This window comes from Oryctolagus cuniculus, chromosome 2, assembly GCF_051225735.1.
Source record: "Oryctolagus cuniculus isolate XC-2025 breed Fujian yellow rabbit chromosome 2, ASM5122573v1, whole genome shotgun sequence".
In the NCBI taxonomy this organism is placed as follows: Eukaryota; Metazoa; Chordata; class Mammalia; order Lagomorpha; family Leporidae; genus Oryctolagus; species Oryctolagus cuniculus.
The window spans coordinates 174,767,833-174,792,646 of NC_142868.1; the positions used below are offsets into that span (position 1 = coordinate 174,767,833).

At 40.6% G+C, this 24,814-nt stretch overlaps 1 protein-coding gene across 17 annotated transcripts in view; it reads right to left on the reverse strand.

The window, feature by feature from the left end:
- LTBP1 (latent transforming growth factor beta binding protein 1) overlaps window positions 1–24,814 on the reverse strand; it is a 446,285-nt gene that overhangs the window by 90,552 nt on the left and 330,919 nt on the right. For all 17 annotated transcript variants that reach the window (XM_051843010.3, XM_008254559.5, XM_089326552.1 and 14 more), the window contains 3 exons: window positions 21,890–22,009; window positions 9,075–9,197; window positions 800–922 (listed from right to left, as the gene is read on the reverse strand). In XM_051843010.3, the coding sequence (XP_051698970.3) occupies window positions 800–922; window positions 9,075–9,197; window positions 21,890–22,009 (366 nt within the window). The remainder of the gene's footprint in view (window positions 1–799; window positions 923–9,074; window positions 9,198–21,889; window positions 22,010–24,814) is intronic.

The window sequence follows — 24,814 nt, forward strand, 5'->3', positions numbered from 1 at the left end:
AACCCACTGAGTTCAGAATCCCTACTATTAACTCTAAGAACAGGACATATTTCACAAATTTTATCTTTACCTATAAGGGGGACACTATTTACGTCAGTACTACCCCAAAGTCTTCTGTATTGATATTTTTGAAGACAAATATCTTTTAAAGCTAAATACAGAAACTAAAGTTTATAGCATGCCACAGCATAAACCAGCTGCATATAATGACTGTCTCATTGCTGAAACTCCAACACAAAATCTTTCATTGGATTTAAATGTTTAAATGCAAACTATGTTTTTTAAGTAGAATAGTTAAAAAAACTATTGACAAGCCAAGTGCTGAGAGTTTTTAAAATGTCATTTCTTGTTTAAAAACAGAATCCATACCGTATAAGACCAATTGTTCCATTATAAGGAAACACATCATCTCTGTGTCTACATACAAACTTTGAATATGAATGAGCAAAAGAAGTCTCCTGAGAGTGTTATAAAAGCCACAGTATATGGTGGCAATTACAAAGGCATCCATCCACAGTAATATCATAACCTTCCCCAATCATTCCTTCCTAGAACGTGGAATATCATGACAGTAGTTAGTCTGAAAGGGGGGAATGATAGTACTATAGATAGAATTACACAGGGAATCTACTATTAATTGGGCCGACATTAACACCTAGCCACTAATTACTAATGCCTGTCTTCCCAGCATTACATAGCAATCATCTGGGCAGGTTCCTCCTCACTGCACCGAGCGCACCAGTTTTCAGAGCAGGTGCTGTAGGCTGAAACCCAGCAGTGCATGCTGCCACCCTCCTACCTTCACACTGGTCCTTAGCTGCAGACAGCTGGTACCCCTGGCCACAGGTACACCTGAAGGAGCCGTCGGTGTTTCTGCACTGCCCATGGATGCAGAGATTCCCTTGCTCACATTCATCGATATCTGTGAACAGAGCGGTGACAAATGTTTGGGAACAGAGTACATCAAGGAAAACGCAGGGGTCATCACGAGGAAAACGCAGAGAACAACAAGAAAAGTGCAATGCCTTCTAGGGCTACTGGTTCACAAGTAATAGTGCTTCTCTTGTGAGACATCATCAAACATGAGCAGTGCCAGCCCGTCAGTGTTCCTTCTACCAACCTCAGTGTGCTGACCTGTGGACCAGACACAGGTACAGGCAGACAATAAATGTGTAAGTAAAATACTTATACTACAACATTTAGCTTCTCTCTCTCTCTCTGTCTGGATATAACAAAAGTACATTATGAAATATTTTAGGGTTGAAAATAGATGCTAGAACCTGCAGCACAGAACAATGTCTCACTGTTGAGCTGGAAGAAAGAAGGCAGTAATAAAGCTCTACCAAAAATTTGAGAAATAAAAGCCAAAATGTGGGCAGTTAGGGAAGGAATCTGACATTTCTACTTTATTTAGAAGCTGAACCATAAAGTCAAAGAGTTGTGTTAAAGAACACTGAGCTCCTTCTCAAAGTCACAAAGAAGGCCAAGAGAAATGGCGGGTGATGATGGCTGGGTTGCCAGGGAGGGAACTCTGTGGCGAGCATTCGACGATGCAGTTAAGAGACTGCTCGGTTTTCCCCCAACCAGATCATCAGCTTCCCAAAGGCCATCTCTGCTCCCGGAGTTCTACAGCAGGCACATAATTTTTAAAGAAAAGCAATGCAGGTACACGATTAAAGATTTTCTTAGCTTAGACTGTTACATATTAGGCAATCTAAAAATCATACCACCAAACCAACGAGACCACCAGAACGAAACAAAACAAAAAGTTAGCAAACTAAGCTCAGTGAAAAGCTGTGTTCATACTTGTTCATTTTGTCAGCTGCTTTTGGAGCTTGCAACCAAAAAGTAGCAAATGCCAAAAGGTAAGAAAATGTTATATAATTAAACCACAAGAAAGCATCTATTGATACAAATAATTTTCAAATTTATTTACTTCTAACACCAGAATACCAGAATTCTAAGGCTGAGTACCAAGTACCACTGTACTCAGAAAAATTTTCTTTGCATTCCCAGTAGAAAATAAAATTCTGATAGAGTGCTTGGTTTTGAGTCTCAGCTCCCTGCCAATTTCAGTTTCCCACTAATGGGCACACTGGGAAGTAGCGGGTTCAAATAATTGGTCCCTGCCCCACCACGTGGGAGATGAGGATTGAGTCACTGGCTCCTGGCTTTGGCCTGGCTCAGCCTTGACTCCTGCAGGTATTCGGGAAGTGAACCAGTTGATGGGAGAGGTCATTCTCTCTCTCCCTCCTTCCCTTTCAAAGTAAATAAAACCAATAGCTAACTAAACAAGACAAAACAGTTTTTAAAATGTCTTGGTTGAAGGTAAAGCTGAGAATAAACCTCTCTTTAAAATTTTTATTAACATAAAAGTAACAGATTTCATGTATTTCACAGATACAATTCTAAGAACATAATCATACTTGCCTCCCCTCCTCCCACACTCATGGCCCACTTCTTCCCTCCATTCCCTTTAATTTTTGCAATATTTTTTTTGTATTTCATATATACAGTTTTAAGAGCATAATACTTCCCACCATACCTTTCCTCCCTCTTCCTTATATTTTTCTTTTAATTTTTACATACTTTCAATTTTCTTTATAATCACAAGCTTAACCCTCCACTAAATAAAGAATTCAACAGTAGTTGTGAATTCTTAAACATTCTAGAAAACATCATGTATTCACAATTATAGAACTGAAGTAAAAGACAAGCTTCATCAATATTTGAACACTTCTAGCAGAAGTAGAGTTAGTTTTCCAAACATTTCTGTTGGGCCTCATTAGGCATTTCTGTCTTGACTTGTCTGTGTAGACACAGCCTTAGTAAGTTCTGTTCAACACAGCCTTAGCAACAGAACAGCAAGTTCTCTTCTGGGAAACTGTTCTGTCAGTTTATAAGGGTTTCTGATTATTAACCATGGTGAGATTGAACTTTACCACCTGTACCACAGGTCTGTTGTAAGGATTAGCAGAGGGAACAAATATACCAGCCCTCTACTCCGAGGAAGGCAGTAATAAACAAACAAGATGTTTCTTAAAGAAACTATGTCCTAAAGATCAACATACAGGGTCAGGCATTGTAGTACAATGGTTTAAGCTGCCACCTGGGATGCCCACATTCCATATCAGGGAGCAGGTTCAAGTTCCTGGTACCTCTGCTAACAATTCAGCTTCCTGCTAATGTGTCCTGGGAGGCAGCAGATGATGGCCCAAGCACTCGGGCCCTCCTAACCACATGGGAGACTTGAATGGAATTCAGGCTCTTGGCTTTAGCCTGGCCCAACCCTGGCCATTCTGGGCATTTGGGAAGTGAGCCATCAGATGAAAGAACGCTGTCTCTGCCTCTCTCTCTGTTGCTCTGCCTTTCAAGAAGGTGAAAATAAACAATTTTTTTAAAAATCAATGTGTGACTGCTATTTTCTTTTTCTTGTTGTTCTTGCTGTTATTTTAAAAGATTTATTTTATTTATTTGCAAGGCAGAGTTACACACACGGAGAGAGGGAGATACACATAGAGAGATCTTCCATCTGCTGGTTCACTCCCCAAAAAGCCAGGGCTAGGCCAGGCCAAAGTCAGGAGCCAGGAGCTTCATCCAAGTCTCCCGCATGGGGTCAGGGACCCAAGGACTCGGAACATCCTCCACTGCTTTCCTAGGTGCATTAGGAGGAAGCTGGATTGGGAGCAGAGCAGCTAGGACTCAAACTGGTGGCCCATACAGGATACGATGGCAGCTTAATCCTTTATGCCACAATGCCAGTCCTGTGAGCGTTGTTTTAAGATTATTTGAAAGGCATATAAAGGGAATTAACCATACACTCTTTTGCTTCATGCATTACTGACAATTACCTGCTTTCTAAGGAACAATACAACTCTTAACCACAAAAGAGGTATTAACTTTTTGAATTTAACACTGATATAAGCAAGGTGTTAGTTTACTCTATTTTTTGAAACAGCTTACATAATTAATAATCTAACTGGAAAACAAAAATTTGTTTCTTACTTAATTTTTCATGGCAATTACTTCAGTTGACTAGTGACTTACTTGCTTCATTGATTGTGTTACTGGTATCATTTATTTATAAATAATTTCTACCAAGTATTGACATAGAGAATTTCATTTTAAGAGTTCTTGTACACCTTTCTAACACTCAGAGTCTATTAGTTTTGGGAATACTTGGCAGCAAAGATCAGCCTGCGTCGTATTTTCTTTCAACACGGTCTACAAAACTTGAGACATCAGTTCATGAACTTCCGACCAACAACAGCTCTCGCAGTTGGTTGGGTCCCACAGAATGTCTGACAACATTTTTAGTGCTTTGAACTCTTATTGACTTTCTCATAGAAGATGACAAATTAAGCATTCCCATGTGAAGCTGTGTGCAGCGAGGATATACCCTCCATTCCAAGTACTGTCAAGATATGCCAGACGTCTTCCATAAGCTACTCATTTATGTTGGGAAGAGTGTCGGAGTTAACTCATTATAAGTAACAGCATACTTGGAAGCACTTGGGGCAATGCAGGGTTTTTTGTTGTTGTTGTTGTTGTTTTTTTTTTTTAAATGCAGCTACCTTGAACAAGGTGATCTCTGAGCCTCTAAAATGACCACAGGCGAACAGAACAGAGGCAGCTTAATTGTAGAGACAAAAAAAATTTTTTTTTTTCCGGTGATGAGGGACAAAATTCCTGAGACAAAAGAAAGCCTTCTAATAAAATAGGCATGCGAGACAAATGGCTTCTTTCTTTTGTGCCAAGAGATGAATAGAACACATTATTCCTCATGAAAAGCATTTCTTTAAGGGAATTTTGAACACATTATTGTGACAAGTTCATCTCAGAGTCAAAATACAAATGATCTCTAGGTATTTCTCAGTTTAGGACATACAGTGCTAAAATGTATAGATATAATAGAGACAACAGAAACAAGCAATGCATCAACACATTAGGTAATGTATTTATAATCTGAAGAAAACTGTCAGCACACTTAGGTGAAGACAGCGTCAGTATTCAAAATGATCAACAACGTAAGTTGGGCAGAGTTGCTGGGATGTTGGAAAACAGATTTATGATCTGGGGTAAGTTTGGCAGCCATGAAACGATGTGGTTTAGGAAAAGACTGTGAGATAATTAAAGAAAAAGATGTGATTGTAGGAAGGCGAGGCTTTGGTAGGGGAGTAAGGAGAGCAGTGTGTGCATGTGTAGGTTTCTAAAGCAGAGACGGGATCTTTACTCATCCCATCCTGGAGTATAATGGGGAGACATCACAAAATCAGAGCAGAGGGCAAGGGGAAGGGACAAGTGGAGGTCACAGCCCATTCAGACCTCTAAGCTGTGGCGTGTGCTGTTTTTCTGCGGGCCGCGTTTTTTTCGCCCCTTTGTATTCACTATTTTAAGACTAACTTCAAATACCAACACCTCTGCAAAGCTTTCCTGTGAACAAAGAGAATCAGGCATATCCTTCTCAGCTTCAACAAGCCGTTTTACACATCTCTTAATTTGAAAGGCAGAGTGACAGAGAGAGAAAGAAAGAAATGGAGCAAGAAAGAGGGAAAGAGATCACGCACCTAATTTAGCAAGCACCACTGCCAAAATGCCAGCGCACCCACTCACTCTCCGTGAATTACCTCTGACTTTGCATTCCCTCATGCAATCCCTGTATCAACTCTCCTAGGTACCAGTATTGTTCCCTTTTTGCAAATGAGAAAAGCGAGGCTTAGCAAAGATAACTTATCCACACTCACACAGCTCTACATGTCAGAGTTAGGATTTGATACAATCCTTTTTGTTTTTTAACTGAATTCTGGACATTATTTGGATTTCACAAGTTCTTCCAGTCACGTTGGATCCAGGGTACTATGGTGCATTTACTTGTCTCCCCAGTCAGTCTTTCTCTGTTCCTCATGACCTTAACTTTCTTACAGGGTTTAGTCCAAGATCCTGTAGAATGTCCACAATCTGCATTTGTCTGATGATCAGTCTGGGATAATGGGTTTTTGGAAAGCACAGCACGGAGGTGAAGTACTCCAGTCATCACACAATCGCAGGAACATATGACCTTCAAATGACATCCATAAGGTACTTACACTGCCTTTTTATATACTCTCTTATCCAGAATTAGCTGCTGTACGTTCTACATCTTCTTTAAGATTTATTTATTTATTTGAAAGTCAGAGTTACAGAGAGAAGAGAGGCGGGGGGGGGGGTCTTCCATCGGATGGTTCACTCCCCAGTTGGTCACAACGGCCAGAACTATGCCGATCTGAAGTCAGGAGCCAGAAGCTTCCTCCAGGTCTCCCACACAGGTGCAGGGCCCCAAGGACCTGCCCCATCTTCTACTGCCTTCCCAGGCCATAGCAGAGAGCTGGATTGGAAGTGGAGCAGCCCGGCCTCAAACCAGTGCCCACATGGGATGCTGGCGCTTCAGGCCAGGGCATTAACCCACTGCGCCACAGCACTGGCCCCTCTACATCACTTCTAAGTAGCGGACATTGTTTGAGACTTATAGCTTCTTAGTAACATTTGCATTCAGGCACAGAAACTGCAACATGTTGGTAACAGAAGGAGGACAGGAAGGCAAAGAGCAGTTTCTGCAGCAGCCTTGCAAAATGCCTCTGGTGACTGCAAACCCGCGCTCCCAGGGAAGGCATCAACTGGTGCTGATGGAGTGAATCCTGGGGCTCTCAGGAAGGGTATCAGACAGCAGTAGCCTCAACAAGGATGGCAGTGGCCAGGAGCAACACAATGGCAGTGAGTTGTTTACTCCATATGTGCCCATTCTAAGCATTATCCCTGTCGAGAGCCCAGTCCCCTAATTTTAAGGATGATATGAGATCTGGAAATCTGAGATGATCTACCCAGGATTGCATGGCCAACCACTGGAAGGATCACAGTTCTGTCAAGAAAGAGTTGAGTGTGAAAGGTAGGATATGAGCAAGTGTTTGGGTCAAAAGAAGCATGGAATGTTCACAGGAAGTTGTGGTATCAAGTTGGATGGGTCAGAGAACGCAAATTGAAAAATGAAATAGTGACAAACAAGTCAGGAATATGCATGTGAGGACAGATAACAAGCATTTTCCACAGAAACCAGGTGAGAAGAACGAGGCAGATAGGAAAGAGCAGACAAAATGACAGGACACAGAAATAAACTAGATATAGCATTCAAATAAAGATGAACAATGACTTGTCAGCACTGAGATCTTCAAGTGTGTGTGGGGGGGGAGAACACCTTTTGTGTTTAATTTGCCTGAGGCAATGCTGAGGTCAAGGATCCTTTGGAAAGCTGTGGATGTGACTGAGAGACCGGTGTCTGCCTCAGCTCCCCTGGGAGTGGCTGCTGTCCTGCTGTACAAAAGCAGGGAGGCACCCAATGCAGCTGCCCCCGAATTCCTGACCCACCCGTGGAACAGGGTGCACTTCTTCAAGGACACAGAGGTATTTACCATTAGGCAATGGGCCCATGGGAGGCCCCATAATGAGAACTTTATCATCACCCAATATCCTGCACTTACACTGAGATACTTATTTGAGAAAGAAGAAAAATTCTACTATTCTTTTTTTTCCTTTTGAAAGATATAAGAGCAGTAGAAGAAAACAGAAAGGAAACCATCTGTAGGTTTTATCATGGGGAAACAGTAAAGCTTTAAAGAAAAAGTGTTATAAAAAGAAAAATTAGGTGACTTAGGGCAAATTACAACAATGTGCTACAAAATGGCATCTGTTTTTATAAACACATATACACATATTTACACACATGTATTATATATAAAGTGATAATATACATTTTAAAAGTAAAAAAAAATCCCTAAGTGGGAAAAGATAGGAACAGAAGCCTACAGAAAATGGTTAATAAATATATGTATTAAATCTTTAATAATCAGAAGTACTTAGGGAATTATTAATGGAAATGAGCATATAAAATATATATCTTTTTACAATAAAGGGAAATAGACATGTAGAAATTAGAAATTACTCTTCTATCAAAATAGTAAAAAATAGTTAAAAAATTATTCAAGTATTCCACCATTATGAATAATGAAATAATTCTAAAATTCAGACAAAGGTACATAGGAAACAGACCTGTTATAGTTTTTACATAATAAATGAGCAGTTGGAAAAGCTTTGTTGAACACCAAAATAATAAGAAAAACTGGGAGATAGCCACACACTAGGATATTCTACAGTCTTTAAAAATGTTTGTAAAGAGTAATTAGCCAAAGGGAAAATGCTTATGACATACTACTGACAAAAATCAGGATATAAAATTGTACATCTTTATGTATCACATTCACAAAATATAAATATTCATGAACGAAATTACGAGACTCTGTTATTTTTCTTTTTTCAGCTTTCCTGCATTTGCTACATTTTATACAATATGTGGTGGTTGTTTTCCTTAATACCAGTTTTACTGAGATATAATTCACATACAATTCTTCTTTTTAATGTACACAATTCAGTGCTATTTCAAATATTCACAGAACTGTGTAATCACTTGTCCATACCAGAAAAACATTTTAAATAAACAGACTGTTGTTCATAGACACTTTATAAGTATATACTGTTTTTCTTTATGTAAACAGCTATAGTCTGCATTTAAGTATCATGAGGAGCTCCTCTCAAAGACATCAGCCAGAACTGCTCCAAGCAGCTCATCCAAAACAAACACAAGTAGGGGCCGGTGCTGTGGCATAGAAGGTTAAGCCTCCGCCCACAGTGCTGGCATCCTATGTAGGCCCTGGTTCAACTCCTGGCTACTCCACTTCCAATCCAGCTCTCTGCTAATGTGTCTGGGAAAGAAGCAGAAGATGGCCCTAGTCCTTAGGCCCCTGCAACCATGTGGAAGACCCAGAAAATTCCCTGGCTTCTGGCTTTGTCCTGGCTGCTGTGGCCAACTGGGGAGTGAACCAGTGGAAGAAAGATTCTCTGTTTCTGTCTCTTCTCCGCATTTCTGCCTTTCAAATAAAATTTCTAATAAACACGTACATACATACAAGTAGCATGGTTCCCTTTTATAAGGCTAATTGCTCAATTCCTAAATAAAGTTCAATGGAACATTAGAGCGCAGTATTTACCTTTACAATGCTTGTGGTCTGGAGTCGGGTTATAGCCCTTGTGACACGAACACATGTAGGAGCCTTCAAGGTTGGAGCAAGTACCATTTGTGCAGATGTTTGGTTCCAGGCACTCATCCACATCTTGAGGAATGTTGCATAACGGAAAAGAAAAAAGACAATAGGACGAAGTTAAATTTGGTTAAAAATGAAAACTGTAGACTTTCAGAAGACAAGGCAGTTTATTAAAAGCAACTCAGATTGGTCTGCTGCATGGGTGATGCTTCTGTACCTAAACTCACTTTTTCCAAATAACTCAAAAAGGAACCAAATATGCTCTATGGATAAATTCAAGAAGGAAGGCGGGCTTGTTGTGGAGGAAGGAGAAGGAAAGCAGTTTTAGAACAACATCGCCTCCAAAATAAAATTTTCCAAAAATTCCAAAGTTTGTTGAGGTGTACTCAGAGAAGTATGACTTGGGCAGGATGGGAGAGTTCAGAAGTCAAAGATACAAATCATGATGCAGCAAAACCACAGGGAAGTTTTTTTTTTTTTTTTTTTTTTTTATCTTTTATTTAATGAATATAAATTTCCAAAGTACGACTCATGGGTTACAATGGCTTCCCCCCCCATACCGTCCCTCCCACCAACAACCCTCCCCTTCCATTCACATCAAGATTCATTTTCGATTATCTTAATATACAGAAGATCAGCTTAGTATACCTTAAGTAAGTATTTCAACAGTTTGCTCCCACACAGAAACATAAAGTGAAAAATAATAGATGATTTTTTTAAAATGATGATGAAATCAGATCAGACCTATTGTCATGTTTAATCCCAGTGAGAGTCAAGTTGGGAATTGAAAATTTCTTTCTTTTTTTTTTTTTTTTTTTTTTTACAGAAGATCAGTTTAGTGTACATTAAGTAAAGATTTCAGTCGTTTGCACCCCCATAGAAACACAAAGTGAAATATACTGTTTGAGTACTCGTTATAGCATTAAGCCTCAGTGTACAGCACGTTAAGGACAGAGATCCTACATGAGGAGTAAGTGCACAGTGACTCCTGTTGTTGACTTTACCAATTGACACTCCTGTTTATGGCATCAGTAATCTCCCTATGCACCAGTTATGAGTTTCCAAGGCTATGGAAGCCCCTTGAGTTCTCCGACTCTTATCTTGTATAGACACGGTCATAGTCAAAGTGGAGGTTCTCTCCTCCCTTCAGAGAAAGGCACCTCCCTCTTTGAAGACCACCACAGGGAAGTTTTATAGAAAAGTGTATTCAAGTCTCAGAATCGCCATTTTCAAACTAGGTCACCATGGGGAAAACAGCTGAACTTCTCGAAATCTCAGTTCCTTTCTCTGTGAAAAGGTTAGCTCATCTGGCTTTTGTTAAGATGAGATGCCACAGTGTATGTCGGGGTTTTAGTGCTTACACACAGCAAGTGCTTAATAAGAATAGCCATTATTATGATTACCTCTACCACTACTATTGGTATTATTGCATCTACTTCTTGAGCCTATATTCTGCCTTCAAGCTGCCCAATAGGCATAAACTGGTCTTCTAGGTTGGTTTTTGCCCTCTTAGAAGCATTTTATTAGAATCCTAGTCTACTGATAGAGCAGTTAATGCAATAGAAAATTATGAACATCTGCTTTTATTAGTTGCTTAACACAGTATTCAAATGGAAAATAATCATGTAGGCTTTCACTGATTTCATCCACCAAGCATGAAGTTGCTACCAGAACAATGTTCATCAAAGAGAAAGACATGAGTTCTGTGCCCCATGTGAGTGTCCCTGCACAAGCCCTCTGTGTGCAATGCCAGACACTAATGGACCACCAAAAACTTAGAGGAAAAAGCTCAATCATACAGTGCTCAAGCTACACACACAATGTCATCATTTATTCTTAATTGTACAGTGGCCTATAAGTGAATCAAAGCATCTTAAACAGAAGGCAGAGAAATAAGGATAAAAAAGCTCTTTTTTGGGCATCCATTTCGTTTCACGATGCTCACCACACCAGGAAGGCAGAAAGCCTTCCATCCATTTAAGGCAGAGTCACAAGCACACTGACAGATCTAGTCTTAATCTAGCAATCCACAGTTCAGATGGCATTCATTTGGAGTGCATTCAATGAAAACTCTATTCTGTCTTCCTGACCATGGAATTCAGAAACAAAGCAAACATGGTCAGGGGCATACATGCATGAGTACTTGGTGTTGCATGTACATATGAAAAGAGCCAAGCAACTGGCACTACCTAGGTGTTCTATGACACTTTCATTAATTATCACTAATTATGCTAAACTGATCCTAATCCAAGACAATAAAAATAGCACTTCCAGGCCAGCTTATTACCCACCCTTTCTTTGGTTGTGGGAATCTACTTTTGTAAACACTGAAGGCAAACAATTTCAAAGAAGAAGCCAAGTCTTGGCGCCAAAGTAAATAATGGAACAGAGGGAGCCTAGACACTAGGCATAGAAATTCCAGACAGCAACAGGAAAATGTCATGTCTAGTATCTGGTTTGGTTTCAAAAATGCTAACAAACTCAGAAATGTAAGGATTGCTCTCTTTAATTATTCATGCACTAGGGAAAGTGATTTATAGGGCTACAAATTTTAACAGCAAAATCTATTTCTAAGGCCATATTTTTCTCTAAAGTTAACAGACACTGCAGATTACATTCATGAGATACTTATAAAACTTTTATTTTTCTAGGCTACTACCATGATTAATAATGAGGCAGAATGCCTTGAACTATCTAGGGCAGCCTGGTGTGTTTATTCTTTTCTTTATTTATTATATACATAATTATATGGAACCAGAATTCTGTCAAGCCAATCATTTACTTATAAGTAGTAGAGTTTGAATTGAATGGGTATATGGTAAACTCTTAGTAAACTATCTATACAAATAAGGAAGGTGTCTAGAGGAGAAACACACACACACTTGGTGGATGCAAATGGAGCAAGATAAACAGCATTGTATCTTTAGACAAGATTTGTCTTTTAAACTTTACATCCACAGATCCAGCTTATTAATACACTGGGTATTCCCATGATGTCCCACAGGTACCTCAGAACAAAGTCTTCACAACCAAAACTGATCCTCCCCATGCCCTTTCTTTATGCTGCCCCTCCTATCAACGTATGGCACCCTCTGTATTCAAACACCCTCGTCAGGAACTTGGAGTCATCCCTCCTGGATTCCTTACTGTCCCTCTTTACTCACATTCAATTTGGTTCCAAATCATATCAATCTACCTTGCAAATCTCTCTCAAATGTACCCATTTCATTATATTCCTACTACTTTCAATTGAGTTACTGACTTGATCTTTTAATTTGTTTGTCTAAATCTTATCCTCTCTAATCCTAATGGATTATCCCAGGCTGCAGTCAGAGAAAATTTTCTAAAACACAAATCTGATCAATTGCATTTCTACTTCACTGGAAAACCTCTGATGATTTCCAGTATTTTTTAGTTCACTTAAAAACATCAGTTGTGCAGCCCTGGGTACAAGAGAAGGATTGGCTTCCACAGACTGGAAGATCTCCCATTAATGCTATGAGAAGCAAGATGGTCTCTATCTACACACATCTTCCATCCCCCATGGTCACTCCCCCCACACCCTGCCACAGAAAGAGATAATTAATCCTTTTGTTTTTGATACTGAGGCTCAAAGCTCATCTTTCTCTAAAAATATTGCCCAGGATGTGGGCACTGTGATGCGAAGGGTTAAGCCAACACTTGGGATGTCTGCATTCCATAGACTGTGCTAGTTTGAAGCCTAGATCTTTTGCTTCTGACCCAGCTTCCTACTAATGTGTTTCCTGGAACATAGCAGGTGATGGCCCAAGTAGCTGGGCCCCTGCCACCATGAGAGACACAGATGAAGGTCTGGGATCCTGGCTTCAACCTGGCCCAGCCCTGGCTATTGCAAGCATTTTGGGGGGCGAGGCAACAGATGGAAGATTTCTCTCTCTCTCTCTCCTATTCCCTCTGTCTTCTCCCCATCTCTGTCACTGCCTTTCAAATAAACAAATAAATCTTTTTTTAAAAAAAGGAATATTGTCCAAATCCATCCAATGCTTGGATATAGTGGTTTCAACTGGCTGTTGTGTTTTTTTTTTTTCTCATGGAGGAACACTACCACACAAAAAAATTGTGATCATGGGAAACTGGGCTCCAAATGCCAAGCAATTTACCAATGGGTTTTCAAGACATAACAATTTGGCATTTGCCATTCAACAAATTAATGAAACTTCCCACGGTATGAAAGCGGTCATAAGGTTTTGAGGCCAGACTTTGTGGATAGGACAATTCAAAGGTTTATGCATCCATCATATACTACCCTATCAGACAGCACAAATCACTCAACTCACACCATGCTCCAAGAGACTAAGAGATACCTGTTCAAAACTAGATATGTCATGCCTAAAGGACTTTCTGGCCCATCAGAAAAGGCAAAATCAGGATACTCTGGCTTAATTCATCTGGATGAATTTTGGCTGATTTTTAAGATCACCACTTTCGAAAGTGTTTCACCTCATCATCTGAATCAAACATTGTGCAGTTCTTTGTCAAAATTAATAGGAAGATCAATCATTCCTGGACTCTACCCTCTCTCCTCTTTCAGGAAAAATGAGGACTTTCTCCTCGCTAGCTCTCTGGCAACTTTCCACTCTGCAGTTTCACAGAGATGACTCCCTGTTGGCCAGCAATCCCACCTTCATAGCTCTCTCGCTGCCTCAGGAGCCAATTCATTTGGGTCAGGGCCTTTTTTTGAAATGCCCCTTCCTAAAATCCTGGCCATGAACCAGACTGTCCCGAGCCCCTCTTTGGTGGGCACAACCCCCTTTGCAGGCACAGCAGGTGTTCAATGGCCAACATCAGCCTGCCATAATCTCCCATGGTTGCGCCCCTTTACACTTTATCAGGTCCTTGGAGTTGGACAGAAATTATTCCAGAGTAGTAGTGTATCTGCATCACTTACTGTACTCCCAAGGAGATGAACTCTCAAGACTAAGAGCCAATCATTTCTCGGAAGTCATCCAACCTCACTTAATTCTTTTATCACCAGGACAGACTTCAATGAATGAGTACCATCTGATAGCAAGAAAGCCTCTGATTCTATCATTACAGCCACAAGAAACACAGGGTTACACTTCACCACAAACATGGTATTACGTCAATGAGTCCTCAACTACTATTCACACATTATCTCTTCTATTAAAAATGATGGGAGGACACATTTGACAGAAAAGCACGCATAGCAAAACGAGAGACACATGCTGATCGGGCCACTGTGCAGCAACAATCTCTCTCAGTTGCACTTGAGGTATAGGAAGTGTTCAGGCTATCGGGCGCCCTCTGTCAATCCTGATGAGGTTAAACGATGTAGCAGCAGAGCTGCTGACAAAAAGCTGTTACACAACCCTCAAAGAATCATCACTGCTTCACAGAACTGGAGAAGAGCCAACGTGCACATCCCACAGAAACAGCCAAGGATGATCTCAGAAAACCAGCCCACGAATCCCAGCAAATTGCGGGCTTCCAACCTCACCTTTTCAATGAGACATTTTATCTTTCAGAAAAACTCTACTGCAGCTGCCTACGTAGACCCATAATCTCAAACTCTGACTCCCTGAGCCACTTCAATGGGTGATTCTACTCGACGTGGATGTTTCCTTTCTATAAAATTATATTTTTCTTATTGTCTTTACTATACTCTTCTTCAGTTTCTCATTTAAGTGTGGGAAGGGTACCTGAGCTTTTTCTTTTAAGATTTTATTTATTTATTTGGAAGTAGATTTACAGGGAGAGGGAGAGGGAGAGGGAGAGGGAGAGGGAGAGGGAGAGGGAGAGGGAGAGGGAGAGAGAGAGGTCTTCCTTCTGTTGGTTCACTCCCCAGATGGCTGCAATGGCCTGAGCTGTGCCAATCCGAAGCCAGGAGCCAGGAGCTTCCTCGGGGTCTCCCACATGGATGCAGGGGCCCAAGCACTTGGGCCATCTTCTACTGCTTTCTCAGGCCATAGCAGAGAGCTGGATTGGAAGAGGGGCAGCCGGGACTAGAACCGGCACCCATATGGGATGCTGGTACCACAGGCGGAGGATTAACCTACTACACCATGGGCCCAGCCCCCTGAGATTCTTTTTTTTACTGAACATACTCTAAAGTTATAATATATAGCATGTATGTGTATGTGTTTAATTGTACATACAAACGGTCTTCAAAAAGTTCATGGAAACTATATATTATGAAAAAAATAATGTATGGGTTTTGAATTATTTGCACCGAAATAAACTTATCTTCAAATTCTGTTTTTTTCATCAATTTTCTGAAGTACTCTCATATGTAAGCCTGGCATTTTAATAATATGTGTATATAATGTGGAATGATCGGATCAGAGCAATTTGTACAACTATCACCTCGGACATATTTCATTGAGTTGATAACATTCAAAATCCTCTTTTAGCTATTTTTATGAATTCAAATAGTTGCTATCAACCATACTTATCTACACTATTACTCCTACCCAACTGAACCTGTGTATCCATTAAATGTCTATTCTCCATCTCTACCTCTCCCATTCCCTGCCCAGGCTCTGGTAACCAGTATTCTAGTTTCTGCTTCTTTGAGATCATCCTTACCTTGCACATATCAGAGTACTTTTAAAAGTTTATGAACAATGGATTTAAAAGATGTTAATAATTTTTTATCTATTTATAATTACTTTTTTTAAATCCATGCACTTTTTTCCAAACATACATTTCCCATGAACTTTTCAAGTAATCCCTCACATGCATGAATTTCAAAATTTTTTCATCAACATAATCTTTTAATTCCATTTTCCATGAACTTTCTGAAGTACCTTCACACAAGTGAGAACATGTGATGTATGTCTTTCTGTGCCTGACTTATTTCATTTAACATAATGTCCTACAGTTCTGTCCACATTGCTGCAAATGACAGAATTCCATTCTTTTTAAAGGATGAATAATGATAATCCATTGTATGTCAGTGCATGACATATTGTACAGGACAAAACCCTGGATTTGTAAGATGAAGACCTGGGTCATGTCTTAGTTCTGCCATTTATTGCATATGACCTAGAGAGAATCCACTCAATTATTTTCATATCTATACTGCAGGGATGACTGCTATGAGAATCAAAACAATCAAGTCAAAGTTCTTTATAAACTGTACATTGAAAGGTTTTTGTTATAACAATTACTTCTCCCCATCGGCATGGGTTCTGATTTCAAAAGTTGTGTCTTTCTGTTGTTGTTTGGACAATCTCAAGCCCTCTCTGGCATCTGGCAGACATACAGTCAAGTGCTCAATGAACAGGAGTGATTGATTAGAAGCCCCCTTTAGCCTGTGATGATTTAGTAACAAGACTGACATTGGTGCATTTTAGAAAATTTGCAAAAGGTCTGTGTTGTCCGCAGTTACCATGTTATATAAAATAAATATACTATGAAAGGCTCCAATTTCAGGTAAGTCTATGAATATCTATATATTCCAAAAAGGTTAACATTTAATCTTAAAATCCAAAAATAGATCCTAGTATAAGAAGAACTTCTAGAATAATGATCTCTCCATGCTTATCCTGTAAGTTCTCTGTCTAGCTTCAGTTAAGACTGTGGCAAATGGTTGTCAAATGGACTGAATGATACAGAAGTTCTTCCTATGTCCAGGAACTATTTAGAGATAATCTTTAACTTAGAAACTAACAAAGAAGAACTACTCTGATAAAAATCTCAGAAATGTGTATTACCAGCTCACTTGATCTGTCACAACTCAGCTATAGAGCAAGACAATAAAGTAAACCCAAAGAGGGTCAGATGCAGGTATGCAGTGGGTGACAGGCAGTCTGCCTTGGGAAGGTGAGCTGAGAAAATGGCAAGGTTTTATCACAGAAGCTTAAGCATTTGCTAGGAACAATCCTACAGAAGCATGGAATCCCCAAGGAGGACATTCCAGCTAAGTGAAAATGCAAGGAAGTTGAAACAAAACCTCAAAATCACTTAAATTCATAAGAGAAAGCTCCTATGACACAGAGAGAGTTAAAAACTACATGGCATAAGTTTATAGAACGCCAAAGAGAAAGAATACTGTTATAAGGAGAAATATGACATATAATTTAACAGGTTTTTTTTTCTTCTGCATTTCTTATATTTCAGGAAGAGAGTAGGATATTTAGGGGAGAAAGGGTTATAACATGGCAGACGGGTGTTTCCTATTTCTTATTTAATTTGGGCAACAAACTCTACACTGAAGGTATTTCAATCCCCATTTTACAGATAATCAAACTAAGCTTCAGAGAGGTCATAGAGTCCAAAATCTCTCTACATTCATGGAACAAAGATCTCTACAACAGAAATATTGAACTTCCCTTTAAATAACCAAATACAAGAGCATTTCCTTGAGAGATGGCTCTCATCAGATTTGATTCAGGCCAGCATTCAACAAGTTAGGAGGAATCTGTAAACTGAGTACCTGACAGGCTGACTTCCCTTAAGAAAGGCAGTGGGAACTGGCCAGAACCCGGGGTGATGAAACAGTCATTCAAGGTGGGGATCGAGTGGGCAATGGCCCCAGGCAGAACTTCAAGTCCAAGGAATACAGTGTTGAATGATGAAAGTGGCTCAACAGAGAAGACCAAAATCCCCAACTTGAAAGAAGCAGCAACATTAACAGAAGAGCCAACAAGAGTTGCCAGAAAGCATTAAGGGATGATGTGTGCTAGGTAGAGTCTGGAAGCAATAGACAGCATTTGACGTGGACAATAACTATTGAGCATGAAGGACTATATGCCCAGAACTAAACACCAGGAAAAAGTGTGGGCCCCCTGACAACACTTACTCACATTTTACCAGCTTTTCCCCCAGACAATGTCTAGTCTTAATTCATAATTCAAGGAGAAGCATCCACCAGTGAAATCCAGGTGGCATGGCATGAATACAATGAGACCATGAATGATTTCAGCAAGTTCTTCACTCAGTCAGTGAAAGAAGCAGAAAGTGTATGAGATGTCAAATCTCTACAAAATATAGGGCTTTAAATAGCAATGCTTAATGAAGCCATTTAACAGGAATAAAAGAGTCAAATTGATGTGATGATAGAAAAGCTTAAGAGAAAAAACCCCAGGAGGCATAATGCCAAATATAAGTACTACTATGTAAAATGCCGCACACGTTTGGTTACAGCAATGTGAAAATGTGCAGCCAGTGAGGGGCGTGCTATAGAAAAATGAGACTAAGATTTATGGAAACCAACAGCCCTGCCAGGTGAAGACAATCATCTCCCCCGCCATTACCTTTCAAATAAACAACAAATATTACTAAAGACAAATGTCCATCGCAGGAGCTTTCTCCAAAATGATGAGTATAGCCAAATTTCCAAGGCTTTAACATTCACTTTAATTTTTCAATTAAAAACTGAAAAAGAAAATCTCATCCACATAAATCAATAAATTGCCTGGACTAAAAGGACACAAAAAAGGCACAAACTGTTCACAGGTTGTTAGTGATGGGAACAAATGATTAGCAAAGAAGGCCTCATTAATAATCTGCCATCACTTGACCCTGGACCACCAAAGAAACTTGAACACTCCCTATATTTCAGGTCCCTTTATTTTTCTTCATGACACTATGACATCCAATATTCTATGTGTTTTACTTGCTTACTTGCTGATCTGTAAGCACTTTAAGTTCAACAAGGGGAGGAATTTTGTTGCATTCATTTTTTTTTTTTTTGACAGGCAGAGTGGACAGTGAGAGAGAGAGACAGAGAGAAAGGTCTTCCTTTGCTGTTGGTTCACCCTCCAATGGCAGCCACAGCCGGTGCGCTATGGCCGGTGCACCGCGCTGATCCAATGGCAGGAGCCAGGTACTTATCCTGGTCTCCCATGGGGTGCAGGGCCCAAGTACTTGGGCCATCCTCCACTGCACTCCTTGGCCACAGCAGAGAGCTGGCCTGGAAGAGGGGCAACCAGGACAGAATCTGGCGCCCCGACCGGGACTAGAAGCCGGTGTGCTGGCGCTGCAAGGCGGAGGATTAGCCTAGTGAGCCGCGGCACCGGCCGCATTCATTCTCAATTCCTGCAGTTTTGGAAAAATACTGGCACACAGTAGGTGTTCAATGTATTAGTTAAAGGAATAAGCACAGGTCAGATTGTGTTACTGATGAGCTGAAGTCAAAAGCGGGTTACTTATGTGAGCCAGTGTGGTGGCACAGCCAGTTAAGACACCACTTGAGGTACCAGCATCCAATATCAGAGTGATAGTTGAGAGTCCTGGCTGTCCTACTCCCGATCCAGCTCCCTGCTAATGCTCCTGGGAAGGCAACAGACAATGGCTCAAATACTTGGGTTCCTGCCACCTATGTGGGAGACCAGCATGGAGTTCCAGGCTCCTGGCTTGGGTCCGGTCCAGCCCCAGCTGTTGTGGACATTTGGGGAGTAAATTAGTAGATGGAAAATCTCTCTTTCTTTCTCTCCTTCTCTATCACTTTTGCCTTTAAAATAAATAAATAAAGTCTTTTTTAAGTATAGGTAACTTTTGGAAAGTATTTGCGAATACCAAAGAACAAATATCAGAACTAAAATGTCTAAAGGCACAAAAGGATACAGCTGAGCATTTATTAGCATCGTTAAGAGTTCAGCAGAAAAATTCAACCCACTCCCTGGCTCAATACAAAAACAAAGTCATGCTGAACTATCTGCTTTTTGTCACACTCAGCTCTCAACATTTGAAAACTCTACCACCATAAAAATTAAGATGGAAAATCTACTTCAGTATAATCTGCAAAAACCCTCATGAGAAATTCAGAAGAGCTGTAAGTCCAACGTGAACGACGGATATATCTGCAATTATATCATGGAAGCAAGGCTTGATATGGTTTACGTAGAGACTAAAATTGTACCCAAAGCACAAGGAAAAAGTGCACTGCCTACTTTTAATGATAGGAAATCCATGATCTCAGAAATGCAGAAATGAAAGCTAGTGCTCGGAACAAGGGGCTAAATGTGGGATTTCGGTTGAGTTGAGCAACACGGTGACCTAACGTTTCTGTCTGTGATTCTTCTCATCTGGTTGGCAAAAGTAAAATTACTTTTATATGAGGTGCTCTGTTTCTGTCACAAAACTAGAGTGAAATGTTTGCATATATTATATACACACATATACATACCTATATATTCATAGAGGTACATATAGGTACAAGAACTCACTTAGTATGGTTTACATTGAAGAAGACTCACTTGCCAATTTGGTCAGTCACATTCCATTAGCAAATTCATGAATGAGCCCTGTGTTTATACTAATGTTGTGTGTTGTAGTTATTTAAGCTAGAGTCCAGGCTCTGCTCCTGGATTATGCATCACTATGAAAATGAGAACACGAATGGAACCTTGATAGGCAACTACAAAATGCATGCCAAATAGGAAAATTAAAACCAAATGCACTCACCAACCAGCTCCCATTACACAAACAACTACTTAGCAGATAAACAACTAACGTGGCTACATCTCACAATTCCACTGGTCGAGACCCTTGAGGACGGGCACAGACACTCAGGCCAGGGGGGCACCTGCACCAGCTACAGAGGCAGAGCTGATGCTGCCTGGCGAGCAGCCCAAAGCTTTCAAAAGGGAGAACTTTGGTAAGAACTATTCATCCCCACCTTCACTAAAACAACTACATGTCTCCCAGAGACAGCAGAATAAAATTCAAATATTTTGTTTTGTTTAATCCTACCATCTCAGAGCCTCACAGACCCTTCTTCCTATAACTTGTCCCATTTACAAATCTGCAGCTTTTCATGAGGCGTTTGGGGGAAGGTCAGTGTCTCATTAGACAGACAGGAAGTGCCCCAAAGGAAACGGTTCCATTCATTTCGTCCCTCAATGTGTCCCAGAAAGCTCTGGAATATGTAGGAAGCTCTTTTAGGGGAGGAAGGAAACAATGAATGATTGAATGAAAAATGTAAAACTCACATATTCAAAGTTCTCTTATGAATGGAAAAGTTTTAAGAAAAAAACAAAACAAAACCAAACCACCGGGGCTAGTGTATTGGTACAGCGAGTAAAGCCGCTGCCCGTGACGCCAGCATTCCACAGAGGCACCACTTCACATTCCAGCTGCTCCACTTCTCATGCAGCTCCCCACTAACGGCTTGGGAAAAACAGAAGATGGCCCAGGTGTTTGGGTCCCTGCCACTCACATGAGAGACCTGGATTGAGCTCCTGGCTCCCATCTTTGGCCTGGCCCATTGCAGGCTGTTACACCCATTTGGAGAATGAGCCAGCAGCTGGAAGTTCTCTCTCTCTTTCTCTGTCTCTCTCTCTAACTCCAACTTTCAAATAAGGAAAAAAAAAATGGCATGGCAGATGGATACACAAAAGAAAAGAATCAAAGCAAATGTGTCTCTTCAACTTCCTCAAAATACTACACTTACTATTTCTGTTGCATGTTTGTGTGACCACCTGTGTGTATTTCCTAATTTTGTTTGTCTGCGGTATCTGCTTCTTAGGCCTCTTCTCTTTTCAAGCTTTCTGCTCTCCATCCCTCTCCTCTAATGCTTATCATTGTGTTTGGTTTTGGTTCTTTATCACATCTGAGAAAAAAAGTTAGTGGCATCCTTCATGAACACTCATGTTCTTATTTTTTCCATAGCTAAGAGTTACTTACAACTTCTCTTAGAACAGTCTAAGTTTATTACATTTCATTTATTTTTATTTTGAAAGAGATCAATTGGCATTACTCTATGAGAACACAGGCCATACAAAAGCTACAAAGCTGGGATAACACACGGTACCTACCGAGGCACTGTCCATTCCAGCCTCGGAATCCTTCTGTGCAGGGAACACATTGGTAAGATCCAGGAGAATTCACACACTGTTCATCCGGACAAGTACTTGGAACCAAACACTCGTCGATATCTGGAAAGTCAAGAAGGCAGGTCATGAACATTTTATCAGAATACCAAAGTGAAATCTGACTTTTGAGATGAAGAGCGAAAACACACGCTCTATCTACACCTCTGGGGGAAAGCAGTAACAGGGTAGGAGACACATTGGGTCTAGACTTAAACATATGACATCAATGAATGGTCAGGTATACTTGGATTAAAATATTTATACCAATTCCAAGGAAGAACTTGGCCCCAGTTCTTCAAATGGCAGAGCCAGGCCTCTCCACTCTGGGAGCTGGCAGCTCTTCTGGGGCTACTTTCTGGACATCCAATCTTTGAAGGAATAGCCCAGCTTGCCAGAAAGAAATACGATGAGTGGAAATGAATGTGAGCGACCATATATCCACTTGGCTGGAGAGTGGATCTCTGCAAACACTGGGTGCCCCAGGGAAATCCCCACATTGGCTTCACAGGCCCAAGAACATCCCAAGTATGAATAATTTAAAACCTTTCATATGATAGTAATTCCTTGGAGGTGGAAAAAGAACATTAGGAGAAAATGAACTCATCACATACTTCCAAGATTTTCCAGAAAACAAGGTGCTATGACCATATGTAATATTTTATGTTAAAAATATACCTTTTCCTATTCACAGCTCACTTATTAATCATCTTTCTTTTTGATACAAGAGGAACAAGTCACCTTAAATATGGCTGTGGCTTTAGGCATTTTTAAGAATGGTAAAAATGACAAAATGGGGAAGAGGATAGATGTAGAACAGAGTTCAACAGTTTAAAATCAATGGTAACATCTGGGGTACAAGCCCCAGTTGAAATAATTGTTTTCTTTCTGAATTCAAATGAAAGGACTTCATGTTGAAGTGTCCAGCATAGGGCCTCAAATCACAGTGATCATATAAACAGCTTTTGAAGGACAGAAGCTGAAAAAAGAAATATATAATTTCTATACTAAATAAATATACATGAGTATTTGATGCCTTCCTTCTGGGAAATTCTTTTTTTTTTTTTTTAAAGATTTACTTGTTTGAAAGGTAGAGTGATGAGGGGGAGGATGGGGAGATCCTCCATGCCCTGGTTCACTCCCCAGGTGGTGGCAACAGCCAGAGCTGGGTCAGTCCAAAGCCAGGAGCATGGAAATCCATCTAGCTTTCCCACATGGGTGGCAGGGGGCCAGGTAGTTTGGCCATTTGTGTGCTGCTTTCTTAGGCACATTGGCAGGGAAATGGATTGGAAGTGGAGTAGCCAAAACTTGAACTGGCACTCATATGGGATGCCAGTATTGCTGACGGTGGCTTAACCTGCTGTGCCACAGGTCGGCACCATTCTGGCAAATTCTTGCAAAGTACCTTCCTAGGTTTACCCTGATTGGGCCCTATTCAGTATATGGAAATATTATGTGATAACCCATAAGCATGCACAACTTTTATGTGTCAGCTAAAAATAAAAACAGAAAATATTAATCTCCATATATATGTGTATATATATATATATATATATATATCACTCAACATGTGTGAAAAGCTGCTTCAAGTGAAAAAGCTGAAATTGATATTAACAAAATAAGTACCAGGTCAATGCCATAAATTTTTATTTTATCAGTGAAAAATTCTTGCCAATAGACAATGACACACAATGATTTTTTTTTAAGGTCAGCTGGTCTGGGACTTCTTGTTCTACAAAATGATGATGCTTGCCAGCTTAATTTTCCAAACAGCATTACAGCCTCCTCTGGATGAGAATTTTGTTTTTTAATAGAAATACAACCAGTAAATCAGAGAACGTCACTGAGACAGGCAGGTCCAATACAGAGGGTGTGATGTTGAGGACCAGGAGACAACACCCTGCTCTTACCTCGGTTGGTGGTTCCCTCTCCTATCACTTAGGGACTACCTGCCTTGCTATACTGGCTTAAGAGAATAAAGGAAGGATGAATGAGATAATGTCTGCAACCCACAATAGACTCCTTGGAGACTGGTCTTGTTTGAAAGCAACTTTGCTGGTGACAGCTGAGAAAACCTTCCGTGAGCCAGAAGCCCTGCGACCTTTGGTTCTGGTCCATGATAACATTAGAGGACGGCCACGATGTTTGGCTCTTCCTTCTTTTCAGGCCTCTTCTTGGAGGATAACAGAGTTACCGGTTATTTACTCAGGGAAGCCCAGTCATAGCTCTGCTGAATAATTTCCATATATTGAGGATCACTGACTATTTTCCTATCAGCTTTCAATGTAATCACATAATTTCCAAATTTCATTTCTACCCCTTGCCTTTTTTTTTTTTTTTATTACTTACTGTCTGATCTCTGCATAGGGGGCTATGGGTAGAACTGTAGGACAGTATCTATCTCACTTCTTTGGAGGTTCCTGCTTTGCATACACATGCCTGCCAAATGAATTCACCCGTTTTTTTCTGGTAAGCACTCCCCACAATTATAGACGAACTGAGAAAAATCCAGGCAAAAAACAAAAGGGGTTAGGGGAAAAGGGAGGTTTAAAAAAAAACCCTAACTTTCTGAGAATTAACCAGGTGACGGGCAATACCACACACACACTGACTAAGCTCCTGGTCACCCTAAATTGTACTCTCTGGCTCACGTATTCTAGGTGATGAACTAGGTTTCAAAGGTGCTAGATAACTGGCTCAAGGTCAGGCAGTTACTGCCTGTGGGGGCCTGAGCCGGTTCCTCAGCCCTGGGTCTTCTGCATTCCCACTCTGCCTCTGGAGGGCGAGGCAGAGTTCCCGGAAGGAGTACAGGGATGCTTCACAGCGCTCGCCCCATGGCCTCTCAGCCATCGGGGGCCATTCATGGCTCCA